General features: G+C 35.6%; 1 protein-coding gene across 3 annotated transcripts in view; it reads left to right on the forward strand.

Moving 5' to 3' along the window:
• Window positions 1-19,764, forward strand: part of MYO16 (myosin XVI) — a 363,582-nt gene that overhangs the window by 136,818 nt on the left and 207,000 nt on the right. For all 3 annotated transcript variants that reach the window (XM_015633144.3, XM_015633135.3, XM_015633117.3), the window contains exon 5: window positions 14,600-14,708. In XM_015633144.3, coding sequence (XP_015488630.1) covers window positions 14,600-14,708 — 109 coding nt within the window. The remainder of the gene's footprint in view (window positions 1-14,599; window positions 14,709-19,764) is intronic.

The raw sequence follows: 19,764 nt of genomic DNA on the forward strand, positions 1-19,764 counted from the left end.
TTTTAAAATGTTAGTAAATTCTGTTTCCAAAGGGCCAATATCAGGGGAGATGGACATTTCCTAGCCAAATTTCAGTAAAAGCATGTGTTTAATTGTTTTATGGGATTGGAAAGTCAGTATAATTTAGTAATCATAACAAATAATGCATTTCTTTCATTTAGATCTATATATCTTTGTGAGCAATATTTTCCAACAGTGACAGATTTTGACATCAAGTATTGAAGAAAACTAAACTTAGAAACAGATCTTGAATCACCATATCATTAGGATTTAAGCCATTTTTTTTTTAAAAAATGAAGTATTCATCCCAATTTTTCTCATTAAAAATATAATTAAAAATTGTACCACTAATGAATAAAAGAAAAATTATTTATCATATTATTTAATATATTATTTATTTGTGTAAGAACTGTCCCTGAATGCTGAAAAAAATCCGCAAACCACTCAAACCAACAGCCTACTCTCTCAGTCTATGGTTTTTTGTGTGTTTTCATTTCTGAAATACAAGAATGAAATATCACTTTGGCATAGTTTGCAATGCATAATTTAAAAGGGCTTGGGGGTCTGAACCTGTGAAAAAATAACCATCAAATGAACCTCCATGAATTCTTGAATTTCTGAGTGAGCTAGTAGGGGAAAATGCAGCACTGATACAATCTATCAAAAGTTCAAGGACAACTTACCTCGATATGCCACCATAAAGATTGATGTGTAAAGTCATTGGAAAGAAAACTGCTGCAGGAAAACCTGGCTTACATACTGAAAGCAGATGGTTTAGGTAAATTGTAGCAGTGCAGGGTTAGTGGGGCTAATAAATGAGGTGACATGAAGGTCATTAAAAGACTCACGTTTGCACATGTGTTTGAAGACTTTTCAGTTAGAATTGGAAAGGTGGAGAAAAAGCATTAACTTTCCAAATCTAGAATAATTGGTGTGGACTATGTGTGGAAAAAGTAGGTAATTCAGTTCAGGGTAGAACAATATAAAATAATGAGGCTGGGTTGGATAGTGAAGTGTAGGAGTTAAAGCCATGAAAAGAAAAATAGTGGAAAGTTGGATGTATTTTATTTTTTCTGTTTTGATAATGAGCTTGAGGAAGATGTGGTTACTGCCTGCAAGGATGAAAGGCTAAAAAGATGTTGGAAAATGTATAAAAGCTGGCTTATGAAAGCACGGGAGAAAACTAGCCTTTATATTATTTCTGAATAACCGCTGTATCTTCAACTATTTGAAGTTGAAGCTTATTAAATCAGACTTGTTTTAAATTTCAAATGACTCCCATTATAAACTATGATATATTGTGAATTTTTAAAACATAGTAAATAATATTTTTCCAAGTGTTAAGTAATGGAAGGTATTTGTTGAATTAAAGTGAATACTGCAAAATTACTGACTTGCATTTATTGGGAAGAAGGATGTTCCTTAACATTATGACAGTACTGGAAGGTGGAAAAATTCATTTTCTGGGATGAAGATCAGAGAATGGTAAGAGAATGATTATGGACAATGGTTTCTTGTCAAGATGATAGGCAGCTGATAGATTAATGCCTATTACTTCATCATTGACTGCTGAGATTACACTCTATGAGTATGAGGGAAAAAAAATTGTCCAATGAAACACATAGATAAATCCTTGATGGATGGCCTAGCATTCTGTCTTTAAAGTATTTATTTCAATTTTGTGTAAAATTTCATCACTTTTCCAATATATATATATATGTTAATCCACAGAGACCAATTATTGCAAATAGACCTAGAGTCTTATGTTTAGTTAATGTATAAATGTCAGCTGTGGTTATACTTGTATTGCTAGGATTTATAAGCATATGTTTTTCCTTTCATATAATCAATTTCAAAATTTGGCATGGAGTGTATACTTCCCCACAGCTATATTAGGGACCAACTTGCTGCTGTCCCACACAGCAAGTTACTACTGACTATGACTGGAAGATTTTCTTGTCTACTGCACTTTATTCATTACCCAAGAACAGGGCAATAATAGAGTTTTCTGCTTTTCTTGCGAGTTCTCTAATTATATGCTGATGTTCTGAGAAGCCAGTTTTGTATTAAGGTGACTGGCATACTAAACTCCCTAAATAGAATTGGTATTTCATGGGATGATTTGTTTGTAGAAGATGTAGATTTAATTACTAACCAGCAAGACAGCATCACCCAGAGTGCAGATTAAGCTACTGTACAGTCCCTTCCCTGTACACTTGGGAACATGTTGATGTTATCAATCAACACAATGAATCTGTCTCAGAACAAAAATGTAAATTAACTGAGTTAAATTAGCAGTTTAATATTCTTACTTCCTTGCATGATACATTTATCTTTGCAGTAACTATACAGTGTACACAGCTATCGTTTCTTGCATGCTGTTTAATCTCTTGGTTTTTACACCACAGTCATGTAGTACAGATTGTCTTTTTACTGTGTGTGAATATACATTTACATGGGCTCTGACTTTTTTCTCTGTGTCAATAAAATGATAGGATCTGATGTTATATCTGAAGTAGTGCTATTTATTTGTATGCCATTTCAAGTGTATTTAATTTGCACACATACACACACACACATATGTATACACACTATGCACACGTGTGTGTGTGTGTGTGTGTGTGTGTGTGTGTAATCTCAAAATGGACTGGAGAATGAAAATCAAAACTGTCAGAACCTGTTTTTCAAAAGTTACATAAACACATAGATATGTACCTGACAGTGTGCACAGACAGGAAGAGAAGATGTCTTCCCAAACCATGGAGATTAAGAAGGAGAAGACCTTCATGTTAAACAGGGCCTTGAGGTTTGCCTCTGCTTAGACTTTCTACATTTGTGTTATTTACACTGAACCTATAAACTACAAGCTCTTCAAAAAACAACTTTCCATCTTTAACAAGCCATCAAAATCAACTTCCTTTCTTTGCAGCCATATGTTTCTTTTGTTTGTTCTGCCCTCATCTTTGGTGGGCCAAGGGTGGAAACTCTTTCAAGTGAAGCTCCTAGGCAGAACTTTCTCCTGCAGTTTTGTTTGGAGTGTATAAACATATATTTATATAGATGTGTGTGTGTGTGTGTGTGACTACTTCCCCATGTATATGCATGTATATATATATATGTATATACATAGAAGCACATAGAACTTTGTAAGGAAACATATTAGTAAAACTTTAACCTCAATGTATTATATTTTATCAGTACAGTAGTGGACCATCAGAGGATGCTTCTTATCTCCATTTTGCCTACAATAAAGCTATGCCTTACTAACTGTCCAATTTTGTATACAAGTGACTGTTCTTCCTAACCCCAGGGAGTGATCTTTTTAATTCCTAAAGTATGAGCTTTGTTTGACCTTATGTAATTACAGTCTTGCTTAATGGTTATAGAGTAACTGTTAACTCTAACTGTGGTGTCAGATTAAAAGACTTTTTGACAGACAATTCCAAAGGCTCAGTCCCTGCTGTGTGAAGGAGAATTTCTTTCTGTTCTAAAAATAAAAGGCAATAATTTCAAAAAGTGACCTTTTGTTGGAGCATTATGTAAGTATGTAAGACAGGGACTGATCATTTTTCTGTGTGCCTGTCATAATTTTTAACGATTACAATTAAAATAAAATTAGAATGAAGTGTCCTTCTATACTGTTATCAGAGGCATTCAGTGCCCAAATAATTTCATTTTTTTCCATAAGCTCTGCTACTGATGGGAAGTTTGCAAGTCCCATGTGCAGAAACAGATGGGGAAATTTTAGTCTTTAGTCATCAATGCTCTTTGAAGTTTCCTTTCTAATTTCCTTTTCTTGCCAAATAATTTGAGAGCTGGCAATATCAAGTCAAATACCCCTCCTTCTGTACTTCAACTACCCTTTTTTTGACCTCATTCTGATCTTTTGGATTTTTGCTGCAGTGTCTTAATAATAGAACATAATGAGAATGCTATTCTAGGCAAAGAGAACTTTTTTTTTGTCATATATAACATACAAGTTTAGTTTTCTTCAATTCATTAGTCTATGTCCACTTTCAATAAAAATACGAAATTTCAGTGAGAAAATATATTCTGAATTTTTTTTCATGCTTTCAGATAAAATGGTTTTAAAAAAGTTAAAAGTATTATTTTTATAACTTATTTGTGTGACATTCAAAGAGGTACATCCAATTCATGTAATTATTTCAAATAAAGTTATTTTTTTGCATACTAAGATAAAAGGAGGGTCTTCATCATCTTAGAGCCCTTCTGATACCCTGATGCCTCCTCATCTTTCTGTCTCTGAGAAGCCCTCACTGAAAATGTGCAACACATATTTTGAACCAAGAGGTGCCTCCATAAAGTAGGAAAGTAAGAAACACAGTTGTTGTTTTCCTTTTTGTCAAACTTGGCTTTGGAGATGAAAAATCATAGATATATATTCTTCATTAGCTGCTCTCTAATGTAACACCTTTTTTTTTTAATGGAAGGAGAATGTTTGGCAGGTAGAATATTGAAATATTGATATTGTATTAAGACAAGTGCATATCTAAGAGAAAAATGTGTTCCTGTAATTTCTGATTGAATGAAGCATATGTGCAGAGACTGGAGAGCTGTGTGTTTAAACTCATAGCTGTGTGGGAGCCCTAGAATTGAATGTTGTGCCCATGGGCTGTCACACCAGAAACTATAGATTCATTTGCCCCACACTGTGGTTAAGCACATCTAGCCAATAAAAGCAGGAGAAAAAATATTGTTATTGAGGCCTGTTTCCTCACAGATATAAAACCAGCAGTGATTACATACAAAGATACACTGAGGCTGAAGCAATTAGTGTTCAAATTGTATGGCAAAATTTAGTCATGCATTTGAGGTAGAGATTTTCGTGATTTTAAGATTGATCAGTTGAAGTTGTTGAAAAATTTTGTAATGAAGTGTGGCATTTAAGATACAGAAATGGATTCAACAGAAATAATTCCGTCCTTTCAATTTCTAGTCAAACTATTCTCAGTGTTTACAGATACTTGTGTGGGAGAAGAGAGAAAATAAGAACAATTCCTTGAGGCAAAGCTAAGTCAAGGACATCAGACTGCATTTAGCTTAGAAATTCAGACTTTAAATTCCAAGAAACATTTGGTAGTGTGTATGAAGATTCAGAATATGAAGAACTACCAGGAAAGACAACTTATTGTCTGATTAAGATCCAAGTAGAAATCTGTATGCCTTTAGAATTAATTAAGTGTTCTCCAATCCTCATGGATGTTGTACTTTTAGGGCATGGAAATAGTGGTAACTTGAGAAATTACTTTTTATTTGACTGCTTCTGGATATGTAGGTTTTAACTTTTTATTTCATAACAGCATGCTTAGTTGTATTTTATTTTGAAAAATGCTGTTGCAGACATGCTATACTTCTAGAGTGTTTTCAGGAGTGTTCAGTACTGGAACTGAGTGGGAATTTCTTCGCCTTTTTCATGCCTTCCAGCTGATGGGTGGAGTTTAAGTCCCCATGGTACACAAACAGATGGGAAAATGTTGGTCTTTCGTTTTCAGTCATCAGTGCTAATTCTTTTATCTTCTGCATGCATTTGTCAAACAGACTATGCCTGTCAAGCAATCTGTAATATGTGCCATGACAGCCTTTTTTTTTTTTTTAACTCTACTGAAAATCTTTTCTATGATCTGACATTGCCTACATTCTATTAGTTTAAGGAGGAAAATGCTTTATTCATGAGCTAAATGATTGCCAAAATGGTAGTGGAACTTTGATGATTTTAAAGTACTGTTTTTTTACTATTTTGTGAAGCAATTCAACAGCCAAGAAGTACGCTTTCAAATATTATTGGGGATTTCTGTAGGCATCTTATATATATACAATGATATGATGTTTTTTATGGACAGACACTGTATTGGCACATACTTCTTTCTTACCCAGTGTGTCACAGAGATACACACCTGGGATTTTTGGAACATTCTGATGTTCTTTATGCACTTTGACATGCACCCATAAATCTTAATTTCTAGACTGCAACAAGTAAGTCTGCTTTGATGAACAGTTAAGTTGCATATTCAGATTTTGGTGCCCATTTCTGCAACATGAAACCCAGAAGTGCCATGAATCAAAGAACTTTTATCCACAGAGCAACTGAAATACTTTACTCACACAAGGATGAGTGAATATCAAACTGCACTTATATGATCATTCCTTGACTGGTTTAACATGTACCTATGATGGAAATAAGTGAGTAGTAGTGGCATAACATAAATTTGTATTGATGGAAATGCATTTATTTTAGCGATTATGTAAAAGTATTGACATAAAATTTTCAGCACTGCATTATCTCCTGATTTCTTGAAAGTGTTTTTTTGGAGATATGTGTTTTATCCTGTTCAGTTTATTTCATATGCCTGGAGGGCACTTATAAGGCTCTGAATTCAGCTTTGATTCTGTAGGCTGTGTTGTCACAGACATAAGGGATTGAGCTTTGTGTGTTTGTGTTTTTGTGATGTGGGTGGGATCAGGCATGCTGAAAATGAATTCAGACCTTTATTATAGCACAAGTTAAGCTCATCCAGATGGCAGACAGCTCCTACTCCATGTGAAAGAATAGTTTTAGTAATGTGGCAGGCATGGGTTTATAGACAGTAGCAACTCTTACAAGTTGAAAGCGCTAAAATGGAACAAATATTGCAGACAGATGATCATCACAATCTTCCCTATGTGCGAGAGGGAAACTCCTGCTGCAGGTAACCATTGATTCAAGGAGTCCTGTAAATAGTGCACTGGGCCAGCCCAGTTTGCAGAATTGTGCTCTCTGCCTGTCCATGTAAAAGGAAGTGAGAAACTTTTCTATTTGCATTAAGGGAGAATTTGTTTTCATGAGTACACCTTAACATGATGCCCTGCTATGAAGGAAATCAATAAGCAGAAGGATTTGTTCCCTGCATTTTCTCTATAGCTACATAAGCCCAAGTAAGGCATGCATGAAACATTTGTTAGTGTACCTAACAGTTGTTACTTTGAATTGTGATCCACAGATTTTAGTTCTGAATTTTTATATATAGGTATGGAGTTTGGGTCCTTGTTCAGATTATTTTGCTAAGAGACACTCTGGAAAGAAAGGAAGAAAATATTTTCAGTTTGGAAACTCCCATTTAATGAGGCCCCTTGATTGCGTTTCTTCAGTGCTTTTAGTAGTTCTGGTTTCAATACGTAAGAATTTATTGATGAAAACCTTGTCTTTTGGAAATGTTATGCCTACGTCTGGCATCTATTATGGTTGAGGGATAGTGGTGTTTCGATGTGGAATTTAACTAACTGAAAGCAACTTAACTGCCCAAGAAAAGGTGTAGTTTATTATTTGTAAAACATAATACTTTGAAGTTTGAATCATCAGTGTGGAGCAACTGAAATTCCCATTTAATAAAATATCAGGTGTGTCCCCCATCAGACTGCTGTGGTGGAAATTTCCCTATAAAGAATGAAGAATGGGATTTTAATGGATTGCTTTTGTACTGGTGAAATTTCCACTTGCTTTTCTTCAAGATGTATAAAAGAAGAAGGCTGCTAGGGGCAGCTGTGCAACAGATATTCCTATTTGGACAATGATTTTCTATCAGACACACTCTTGTCTTCCACAAGGGGAGTATGTTGTCTTTTCTTTTTTTTCTTTTCATTTGGTGAGCTACATTAAGTGCCAATAAAGCCAAAACTGAAGCTAAAGCAGCTTTGAGGTGACTGTACTGTTTGCCATGGGCTGTACTGAACTTACATATCTTTGTCAATAGCTTATAAATGTTTGTGATCCCCTTTCATTTTCTTGTCAAGCCCAGGGGGAAGAAGACTAAAAGTAAATATTTAGAAATAGGTATCCTTCAGGGGTGACTTATAGTTCTGAATCAGCCTTTTTCATGGGCTTCTTTTGATGTTTTGTTGTGGAACAGGAATATTTTCTTTACTCTGGAGTGTGTAGATATTGCTCATCTATCTCACAAATATCTTAAGAATCTGTGGTGTCATGGGGAAAGGTCTTCCTTGAAGGTTTAGAAAAAAAGTTAAAATGAAAGTATTAAGACGACAATCAGTGTTCTGAGAGACAATATTTAGATTTAGTAAAATAATTTCTAGATTGTTTTGTGCTCATAAAGAGAACACAAAAGAGGTTACTCAGCTTGCTTCTGTCAGTTTTCTTATTAAACAAGAAAAACTCGATTATGATGGCAGCAGGTAGAGGAACTGTCAGTGGAGGATCTGTAATTGTAATCACTAGAAACTTTTTTTCCCCCAGATCTTCTAAGAGCTGCACTGTGATTTCTGTGAAATAATTTTCTGCCTACAGAAAATCTGTTGTTGAAATGAGTTGGAAGGAAGACATGGTTTTGAACTGAGAGCAGCTGCTCAATCTCACTTAACCTTTTATTTTGTTGTCTGTGGTTTCCTAATGTGGTGAAGTCTTTAGAAGTCTCTAGCTTTTTTTTTTTTTTTTTTTGAGCTTTGCCTTGAGAACTCTTCCTCATCTGTTCAGAATCATGAATTCGTGTAAAGTGGTATCCAGTGCTAAAGACCTAAAACACAACACTGTGTAAACCAACTTTATTCCTTTTGTTTTGTTAATGACTGAGATTCAAACAAGTCTAATAGGGCTTATTAGAAAGATTACAAAGAGGAGTCATCTAGATTTGTGGAATTTGGTATCTTCAATGAAAATTTATGCAAGCCGTTGAGGTTAGAGAGCAGGATTGCATGGCACCATGGAGCCTGTGGGCATGTGGGATTTCCTGTATGTTTCCTTATTCTCAGATAAATAGAGTTTTATATCCTGATTACTTTTGCTTTCTTTTTAACTGTTTGTGTACTAAGGACTTTGGCAAGGATCTACAATTACAACAGTAACTGTGGCACACATGCAGGTGTGTGTGTGTGTGTAAACCTTGGATATCCTTCAACAAGCAAAACCTTTCCATGCAATTAATGTGAAAAAGTAGGTCAATAAAGGGGGAACAACTAATCTACGCATGTCACAGGAATTGAAATGCCACAAATATTTTATGAAGAACTACATTTAATCTTGGTCTATGTCCATGGCATATAAAAATGACATTTTATAAAATGGTGTGGTTTGTAAATCATATGGTTATATTTTAAAAAAATACAAAAATGTGACTTGTCCAAGCTGGTAATGAATAAGATACTAGCCTATCCTTGCAGGAAATTTATGGACATAGATGAGAGAATACTATGTAAATGTTTCTACATTTATATGTTTATAAGTGTATACATGTTATATACATATGGAATATGTGGAATTGAATAAAAATAGATTACTAATATAAGAATATAAGTAGGTATAAAAATGTCAGGTTTTGTGATGGGGTTGGCAGGTAACTGTGCAATTTGCACAAAGCTACCATATTATAGGACAATTGAACCATTGTAAGAACTGTGGAGAAGCCTCCTATTATGAGAAAATTTAGGTTGTTTGTTTTGTTTTGTTTTTTTCCCCACAGCAACAGGTATATTATTATTTTTTTCTGCCTCAGTCTTTTTGTTTTGTTTTTTTTTCCTTTCTTCTCTTTTTTTTTTAAAATATCCTCACATATTCCTCAGGGTCTACTGTATTTCTGATTGCCTTCATAAAACCTCATGAAGACAATGGTGGTAATCCTAGGTGACAGAGGCAATTGCTGGGTCATAGTCTCTTTATGAAAAATATTTCATAATGCACCTGGGACTTTCTACTATATGAATAAAATTAAATTACATAGTTATTTCAAATATTTAAATAACCTGTGTGGCTCACAGGTTTGAGAGAATAATTTAAGGTATGCAACAGAAGAAAGGATTTCAAGAATTTCAATGAATCATAGTCAGACTTTCAGGAATCTGCCCAATTTCCACCTAAAGCAGATTGATGCTGACTTGGGTTCAGAAAGCAGTTCCACCAGGAAACCCTTCTGAGCACAATGTTTTCTGGGTGCAAAACCTATGACATTCTAGCTGGGAGGGTAAGCAAGAGGTAGTAGTATCTAGGCAGAGAAATGCCCAAATCTCTCCCGAGTCCTTGGGGAACCTTGGTAAGTTAAGAGTCCTCAAACAATGCCTAAATCAGATTACACTGCTGTCCATCTTGTTGTGATGGCATTGAGTTCCCAGACATACAACCCAGTGGTTAGAACTCTGTCCCAGAATATTGAAGATGTCTGGAGAAGATCTAAGCCCACAGCTTTTCATATGGTTTTTACCTATCTAGATAAATTTTGGCTGCCGATACAAAAAATATTCTGGATTTCAGAGAGACAGAAAGAAAGAAAGAATTTTAAATCTTTAAATAAGGACACATTCCTCAGAATGGAGATTCCTGGGCTCTTGTTCTTTTTTTACAAGTAATGGTAGGTAGATATATTTTACATTTGGGAATCATAAATTGTATTACAATACTGGAAATAAGAAAGAGTAGAAAGGAATATTGGCTGAAAAATAAGAAGTACAGAAGGAAGTTGTAAGACTTTCTAAAAAATTAAATGCTTAATAAAAAATTGCCCCCATGCATGATCAATTGATTTTTAGAATCAGTTAATTATTAAAAGAAGATTGAGAGGTTGATTTTATTGACAGCCTTTGAGTTAATAGTATCACTGTTTAGTTTCCTAACTGTAGAATGCGAACTAAACTTAACTTTTAGCTTACCAGTGGGAATTTGGACTCTGATCCATGGGATACAGCAACATAGTCTGAAGAGTTTGTGACTGCATTTATATTTGAGTGCCTCTCCCAGGGGGCAAGGGGTAGCTTCTATAGGGACAGAGCACTGTTGAGGACTGTTGTCATGTGATGATGACATGAAGTTACTAGTTCTTATATATTCTTGCAAATCAAAATTTCCTGTAGTGCTTAGACTTCAGAAGTTATTTGGTTCTTTCCCCATCTTCTGGAACATTATTTGGGGAGGAAGAGTTCCACTCCTACGGAACCCTGTAAAGCAAAAGCAGTATTCTTCCCTGTACTATCCTAAATTAGCTCCAAGTTTAGCTGTACAAAGATGCAATCATGCGATAAGTTGCAGTGGAGATGTACAGTGTATCACGTACTCTGCACTGAATCTGAAGTTGTTCATCTCTCTTCCACCGAGTGGGAAGTCATCTTAAACTGCATCATGTTGGCAGAAAAATGTGGGTGTGCTCATGGATTGGTACTGTGGAACTGTGCACATCTAACCTGCCTAAGCTATATTGCTCCTGAGCTCTTTAGCTAATATTTAGGGTCACCACTTTATGTGGAAATTAGCTATTCTACCCTGGTTTTCTGAAATGAAAACATTGAAAACATCAGGGATTCTACAGATAAGTAAATAGAAATTAAAACAGAATTTAAAAAAACAAAGTAGTGTGATCCTAATAAAAATTGAAGTATTTTGAATCATCATTACTGGAGGTAGAAAGGAAATATTTTGCTCTTTCACTAGCCAAAGGTATTTTCTCTTTGGCAGCAGGCTCAGGTTTCTGATTATGTGGGGATACTGTGCAAATCTGGTTATGTCTACTCAGTTATTATTGATCACCAGAGTTCAGTCTCTTTTACTGTATCTACATATGGATGTCATTCTGCATAGCACAGATGCACTTACATTTTGCATTTGGTGTATTTAACTAGGTGTCTTTAGGAACACTTTAAAATAATATATTTAAAGATGTTCCTTCTGTAGTCTTTCTAAAATAGAAACAATTAATCATTGCAGGCAATTATTTCAAAAATATTTTTGGTATATTTTGGATATATTACATAAAATTCTGCAAAACATTTAGCATTTTTATTGGGAAATAACTTGAGAAGGAGAATGTGTTGAGAATAAATAAGCCAGTAACTTTTCACATACATTGAGCACCACATGCAGAATTCCAGCAGGTTCTATTGAAATGGAATAAATATGGAATAGCATTTAGAATATAAACAAGGTATGTATGTAAATTTGTGAACTAATATCAGCAGCATGGGGGCAGTTTTCTTCATGTTTTCTTCAAGAGCTATGAACAGAGACCTAAGAACAAAGTAGGACTGTATTCAGTTAATCTGAATTCTGTCTCTAGTCACATCTGGGTTTCTTATTTTCTGGCCTACAAGGTTGTATATGTTGTATATGTAATAGAACACTCAAGTTCATTTGCACAGTCCTGGCCATCTGAATCTAAATAAGGTACAATATTGGTGGTGTTTGCCACCTGCAGTGTGTTCCACATGTCTGGAACCTGGTTAACAGTGCTCTGGTCCTGTTCAAGGTCTTCATTCCTGATGTGGGCAGTGAGACAGAGCATGCTCTCTGTAAGCTCACAGATGGTGCAGAGCTGGGAGGCAGGGATGATACACTGCATTAAAAATGCCTATTACCAAACCCATAAAATGTTTATTTTTAAAGTAAGATCCTACTTTTAGATGTGCACAATTGTACAGAGTTGTTTCTTTACTTAAATTCTGAGAGCTTCTCCTACAGCTGCTGTCGTAACTTTCACCAGACTTGACCAAACTGTTCTCAAGAAAGTAATTAATATAGAAATACCTGATAAAAATTACTTGGAACTCAGTAATTCCATGGTGTCCTTCCTTCTGTGATATTACTACTTAGAAATTAATTAAAAGTATGCTGCTGACCAAAGTAATTATCCTACTTTTCCTGAATTTGATATGTCAGAGGTCTTTTGGTTTCTTAACAAAGGAGAAAGTGTTCTTTTGACATTACCTGAAGATTATCTATAGGTAAAGCAGAATAGATACCTGCAAGACTTTGTGGGTTTTTGTTATATGCAAAGTAATGAGATAAAATTGTTTTGCTTCCACATTCTACCTTCACCAACAAACTCTCGTGGGTCAGTGAGTAGAAAGCAAAACAAAAATCATACTTCCTTGTAATGAAACAAGTGCAATAAGTAGTTGTTAAACCATCCCCTAAAGATACTATGATCTTCAGATACACCCTTTATTTGATTTCTTACCACCTTTTGATTTTATCTGGCAGGACAGACAGTAGAAATTTATTTTCATAGCACTATAATGAATGTAAGATTTTACACTTTTCAGTCTCCTTCCATTCCTTGTCACTAAGCATGAGAGTCAAATCCTCTAATCTAATTTCATTTAAGTATTCAAAAGGTATACATCTAATCTAAATTTGCTCTCTAGGCTTCCCTTACAGTCAGTGCAACAAGATAAGACTAGAAGAAAGTAGTGTGTTTTGTAGGACAGGTTATTTTGCTGCATTGGGTATGGTATAACAGGATGTAAGAGATGTTTGAGGCAGTTGAGGTGGGTCATTTTTGATGTGTTTCTGTCCCCTGGTCACTGAGTTGGAATCTCAGATCACCTCAGAGTAGCAATTCAGCTTCAAGTTTGATAACATAAAGCGTACATGAACTTGCTCATTTTTTGTGTCATATTTCACTCTGCGGCAGGACCTGAGCCTATTGCAAGATATTCTTTGATACAATACTTACAGAGAAAGCTCCTGAAAAAAGAAGTCATGTCTTCTATTCATAATTTCATATTACATTTGACCTCTGCTGCTGTGGTTTTAAGGCAGTCCTTGGCACTTCTCATTTTTATTAGCTAAACTTTTTATCATACAAGCTGTTAAGCAAAATAGTTAAATTTACCTGAGGTTACACTTATTTCATAATTCCTTCCCATTAAAATCCATAGAGAGAACATTTGAACTTAATTAATGTTGCAACCTCTTAGAGAAGATGTATGACAATTCAATAATAATGTAACTTCTAATGTTGTAACACTAGTAATGTAACACTAGTAATGTAAGCTTCTATGTCCACCTGATATTTATGATATTCTCAAGGATGAGAGCTTTCTTAATAAAAAAAAAAAATCTCCATAAATTCTTACATTAACAATATTTAACATAGAAAATACAAGTTTTCTTATCATGTTGGTGGTTTCTTTTCAAGCTTCTCATGAATCTGCTCATTTCACCACCCCTCACCCCTAAGGGCATTTCTTAGTTGTCACTCATTTATATTGAATTTTGAATGAAAATTAAGAGAAATTTCAGCCCGGCTTCTTTTGAGGCTACAGTTGAAGTTATCAAGCTCACTGTCATTGTCTCCAGCTGGTGACAAATGGCAATTTTATTTAGCAGTGGATGGTTCTCTTTGAGGTTCGATTGATGGATGAGGCCTTAAGAGGCCAGGCCAGCTGACGAGGTCAGCCAGACCAGCTGTCTGCCCATCCCTACTGCAGGGGTGTCTGTGCTGCTTTTGAACCACTGCTGGTTACTGGTGGAGTGTTTTAAGGCAGACTGTAGTCAATGACAGCTGACTTTAAAGTGTTGTGCTGCAAATGGTGGTGGCTCCAGAACTCACCAATGAGCAATGCAGACATCTGTGTAGCAAAGCCAGACTGGACTGCTAGTGTAGCAACAGTGTCAGCTGTCTCAAACAAAGCCAGCTTTTTTAACATTCATGAGTCCTTCATTTTGTCTTTGCTTTTTTATGTGTTTGGTTTTGTTTCAGGTTATAATCAGCCTGCTGTCTAAGAACCCCAGCTTTGAAATGTTTTTGAATGGGATTGTGTAAGAACCCAAGTTGTGTTTTGAGATTTCAGTACAAAAATCTAAAGTGCTTTTAATTCTTGTCTGTAGGCTGGAGCAAATGTGCTTCTGCAAGATGTTAATGGAAATATTGCCCTTGATTATGCTGTAGAAGGGACTGAATCCAGCAGCATCCTTCTGATGTACTTGGAAGAAAATGGTAAGTCAGCTCTTCAGCTTTTGGAAAGCTTCATTGAATGTCATAAAAATGATAAGGATGTGTATTGATCTGATGTAAGTCACACCAGAGCCAATTGAAGTATATTAGTTTAGGGATGAAGGGAAGGAAGGTGATTTGGAACCATAAACGTTTTCAGTGTGTTTAAATTGGAGCAACTAATGAAGGTTAAATGGGTGTTGTCATTGTCAAAACTGCTTTTGACTTTTTGTATGGAGGTGTTAGAATGTAAATTCAAAGTAGAAAAACTGAAGTGGTACAGAAGCTTTTAAAACAACTAATTTGATTTTCAAGGAGTAGGTTTCACATTTTGTTTAATGTCCGATCTATAGTCTCAGAGAATATTGTTTTCAAGTGACAGACTGCTAAATAAATAAATAAATCTTTGCAAATAATTTGAATGAAAATGCATATGATACTTTATACCTCATTCAGAAATATTAGTATTGGTTTAGGTTTTTTTTTTAATTGTGAAAATACTGTATCTAGGATTGTATTATGAATTATGCTTAATATGTTATTGATGACAGGACTTGTACTGAAAAACTAGGTTTATTGCTTATCAGTTCTAAATTTAGGCAAGAATTCTGAAGCAAGATTTCTAGCATTGCTTTTGACTGTGAGAGGTTGTCTTAACATTGTATGTGGGTCATCTTAACACTGAGGAAAAGGCATTAAGCAAATATGATGAAGTATAATGTAAAGAAGTGTATTTTCTACACTGCCTTCATATAAGGATTTTTTTTTAATATAAACTAAGTTAAATTATATTTTGTTAATGAACACTTAAGGAAAGCATCAAGGAAATCACAATGTCAGGTCCTATACTGCACACATCCAGTGTATTACATGTTCTAATGTTTTGCTTCCTCAGTGCCTGGCAGTGTCTTCATAGTTCGGATTTTGGATTTTTCTAATGGCAAAGCAGCCATTAGCTTCTAAAATTTTTATTGCCTTGAAAAACACAGATATTTGTTGTCTAATGATTCGTATTTGTCCTGGTTTAGGGTAAATTTGGGAGAGAACCTCTGAATGGGGTCCCCCCAGAAAGCAAATTCAAGCATCCCCTCTCCCAGCTGGTTCAAGAAGAAATTTCCTTGGAGAGAAGAGGAAAAAACTGTATATTTAACAGAAATTGAATAATATTAAACAATAAAACCTCTCACTGTTCGATGGGATGTCAAATCCAGGAAGAAAAGTCCTTTTCATGTGGTGTAGCTCGGCTCACTCAGGTTCTTATCAGTCCCTCCGGCGCTGGAAAGTGCCGAGGCCCAGGCCCCGGTGGGCCCCAGGCGTGAGCTCCCGGGGTTTGGCTGGGTGTTCAGTCCAGAGCAGGCTTGAACAGATCCAGGAAAAAAGGAAACAAACAGTCTGGGGAACTTCTCTGCCTCAACGAGATAAAAACTAACTAAAAGCAAAAGAGAAGCTCTGTCCCGCAGTCTGTCCGTGCTGCAGACAGCGCAGTCCAGGAGCGGGATGAGGGGGAGTCAGGGCTCTTTCTCAACACAAACTGCGGCTCCTTCTTCCCCCACCTTGGCTCTCAGAGACATCTTAAACCTGCAGAATTTAATATGTAACATAAACAGAACAGGTGATTTGGGATACAAATATGATAAAGTCACCTGTCCTAGAACATAATGTAAAAAGGTGGGGGTTTTTTCACTATTTGCCTTGCTTTATTCTAAACCTGATTAGCACCTTCCATAACCATTGTTTTGATTAATAACAGCTTTATATTTTAAGGCAAATCTTTTGAGTCATTAATGGCATTTAGAACAATCAAAATTTAAATGACTGCCAGTGTATTCTCTGTTTCTGGAGTTCTATTGTAGAACTGTGTCAGTGAAACTCCGATCATGGCATATGATCCTTGTTTCCTCCTTTTCGATTAGGCTGTTTTAAATATTTAATACTTTGAAAAATGAAATATTTTTGTTTATTTCTTTACTTGATATTTAGTTTATGGTGGATTGCACAAGTCAGCTATAAACTAAAAATTACTGACAGATAGTTCTTGGTTCTGTATGTGACAAGTCACAGGAGGTGACACATTCATTGTAATTCATTTCCAAAGAAAGTGTTGTTCTTTTGTCCTCCAAGACCTCAGGCTTCAGTTTTCAGTAGGATAACTGTGGGTTCTGAAAACATCAGCCTTGTTGTTGAATCTGAAAAAAGAATATTTGGACATTTGCTTTTTTTTTTTTTTAACATATCATACACATCTCAAAGCAAGTTCAGTAGCTTTCTTTTCTGTTGTGCTGTGAAAGTTCCATGCAGTAGCACACCATTACTTAAGCAAAAGAAAACCATCTGTTGTGATTTTATTTTTTGAAGAATGATTATATTTAAATAACATATCTACCCAAAGCTACAGATGGTATTCCTTTTTCTACTGTGACACAGGTACAGGAGAAAAAAATGTGTATTGCTTTTTTGAAAACTCTTTTACACAGTATTATTCACTTTCTGTGGGAACTAATTCATTTTAAATAGTTGGTTAAAGGTTATTGACCTTTGATGCTAACAGGGATTTTATGCACTTAAGCAAAATCTAGTATGCTATTCCAAACTGAAGGAATAATGGGTCTGTTTTGTTCCCTTAATATTAAAAGATCATATTCAGGTGTCTCAGAAGACACCTGAATGCATATAGAGCCAAAATCATGTGCAAGCCCTATCCATTTAGGCTGTTTTGTATGTTTTAATTCTGTTAAAATACTGTGCAGATTTTGCAAATATCGATCATTGTTCGTTAAATTCTTACTAGCAGGGGAATTAAGCCTTACTCTTCAGCTGCAAAATAGAAGAACTAATATTTATTTTTCTGCCATAGCAGTAGGTAGAATAAAAAAAAAAAAAAAAAAAAAAAGAAGAAGCTACATGTTAGCACAGAATCCTACACTGAAGACAGCTTTTAACATTAGCCAGAAATAGCTAACTTGTCAATTACTACAATAAGACTTTCCCTGAAGCCAACAGTTAACAACATATGGGACATATGACATGTGCAGAAAAATCTAATTTAGAAAATTAGTGGGCAAGGATTTACTGCAAACCTGACACTTTACAGTAATCTAGAATGTGATAGGAAAATACATGGAAAGATATTTTTGATTTAAACTGTAAGTTAATTTGAAGTTATCCATAAAATCTGGTGTGGTTGCACTAAAAGCTCCCAAAAAAACTGCTTGCCCATTTCCTTCCTGACAAGAACAGCAAGATTGCTTACAAGTTACAGGCTAAACAGATTCAGCTTGGTGGAAATTGTCAACTGGAATAGGTTCAGGTAGTGAGAAGCAGAAAGACAAACATTAGAACAACACTTTTCCTGCCCTCTCCCCAGGCTTCACCTCTTCCCTCCAAACTCTTCCACTGACCCAGGCAGCACATGGAGGTGGGGGAGCTAGTACATGGCAGACTCTCTGCCCCTTCCTCACACTTTTCCTCTGCTCCAGTGTGGGTTTTTCTCAGGTATGGAGCTCCTTCAGGAGTGTCTGCCTGCTTTGCCATGGGTCACACTTCACTGCCAGACTCAGCTGTGTCCTGCTGAGGTTCTCCTGGAGGTGACAGGACAGCCCCTGCCTCTCTCCACACAGCCCATCAACTACAGCCCCACAACTGCCAACACCTGGACAGTACATCTCATTGTGTGTTTCTCAATACTCTGGCACTTTTTGTGAGAATAAAACCAAAATGAAAATCCAAGTTGTGTGTATTTTATATTGTGATTGATTTTTATTTGCTAAAAGCAATGAATGTATACACCAAAATGTGTTAGTGTTGAGGTTGTGGTACAGAAACCCTTAAACAGATCTAGTAATCCAACAAGGGGAGAAAAACCCTTAGAGTTTCTTCAGTGCAGTCAAGAAAATAAAAGGATATAAATTTTCTTATATCAGTATTACTTCAGAAAAGTACTGGTCTAGACTTAAGTATTTCAAACTATTTCACAGACATTAAGGAATTATTGCTAATATACTGCAATAAGAACTGGCTAAAATGCCAACACATACAGATTGTTAGCACTAAAGATCAGCAAGCTTCAGCTAAAACTAAATTCCCTAATATATTTTCTGTTTTAGAACCATACGCACCATGATCTTGATTTATGCTTACAAATTTTCTTTCAACAGTATTGGTGCAGTAGGCAATCAAAACAAAACAGCCTCAGAGTGGCTCAAAGTTTTTTTTCATTTTGATTCTTGTTGATTGGGAACTACCTACCCATAAGATTATCACACACAAAAAATCCATCTTCTGCACAGAGCTGGATTAATTGATGGTAGGGGTTAGGTGTTGGTGCTGCCAGTGAGAACAGAGGAACAAATGAAATGTGTCAGTAGGTCCTTTCAAAAAATTAAGCACATGGAAAATGTGACACATTGGAAAATGTCATAGTTGAGAACACTCATTTTCCTTTGTGTTTTCTAATATGTGTGAATGAGCTACCTTAATTTTCCTTTTTTTCTAGTTCTTCTGGAGCTTTGAAATCTTAGATTCCTCTTAATATTTTTGTGCTTCCAGAATGTTACCCATATGTTTCTATCAAAGGGAAAACCTTTACATTCACTGTGCAGACTTTTGACACTAAAATTAACATTTAAAATTATAGCCAGTATTTTATGATCTAATTTTCTAACAGATGCTAGAAGGAAAACAGGCATCCCATTGATTAATAGGCTTTGCTAAGACTTGAAAAAAAGATTGTGAAGAACATCAGAATCTGGGGATGCCCTTTCTGTATCCTTTTAAATAACTTATCAAGAAAGAATCTAATTAATTACCATCAGAAGCATATTTTCTCTTTTTTATAGAATTCCTGAAACTATAACCTTAACCAAGTTGGAAAAAAATTGTTGGTACCCACAGCACAGCCACAGGCCCTGTGATCTCTTCTTCATCCCTGGGGCTTGGCTGCCTGAGCTCAAGGCCAGCTGTGATGGTCTTGGGACCTGGGAGCTGTCAGATGGGAAAGAGCCAAGCTGTGAGGCAAAGCTGGGAGCACCATTGTCATAATCTTTCACCCATCATTTGTCTC

Source organism: Parus major, chromosome 1 (genome assembly GCF_001522545.3).
Source record: "Parus major isolate Abel chromosome 1, Parus_major1.1, whole genome shotgun sequence".
NCBI classification, from domain to species: Eukaryota; Metazoa; Chordata; class Aves; order Passeriformes; family Paridae; genus Parus; species Parus major.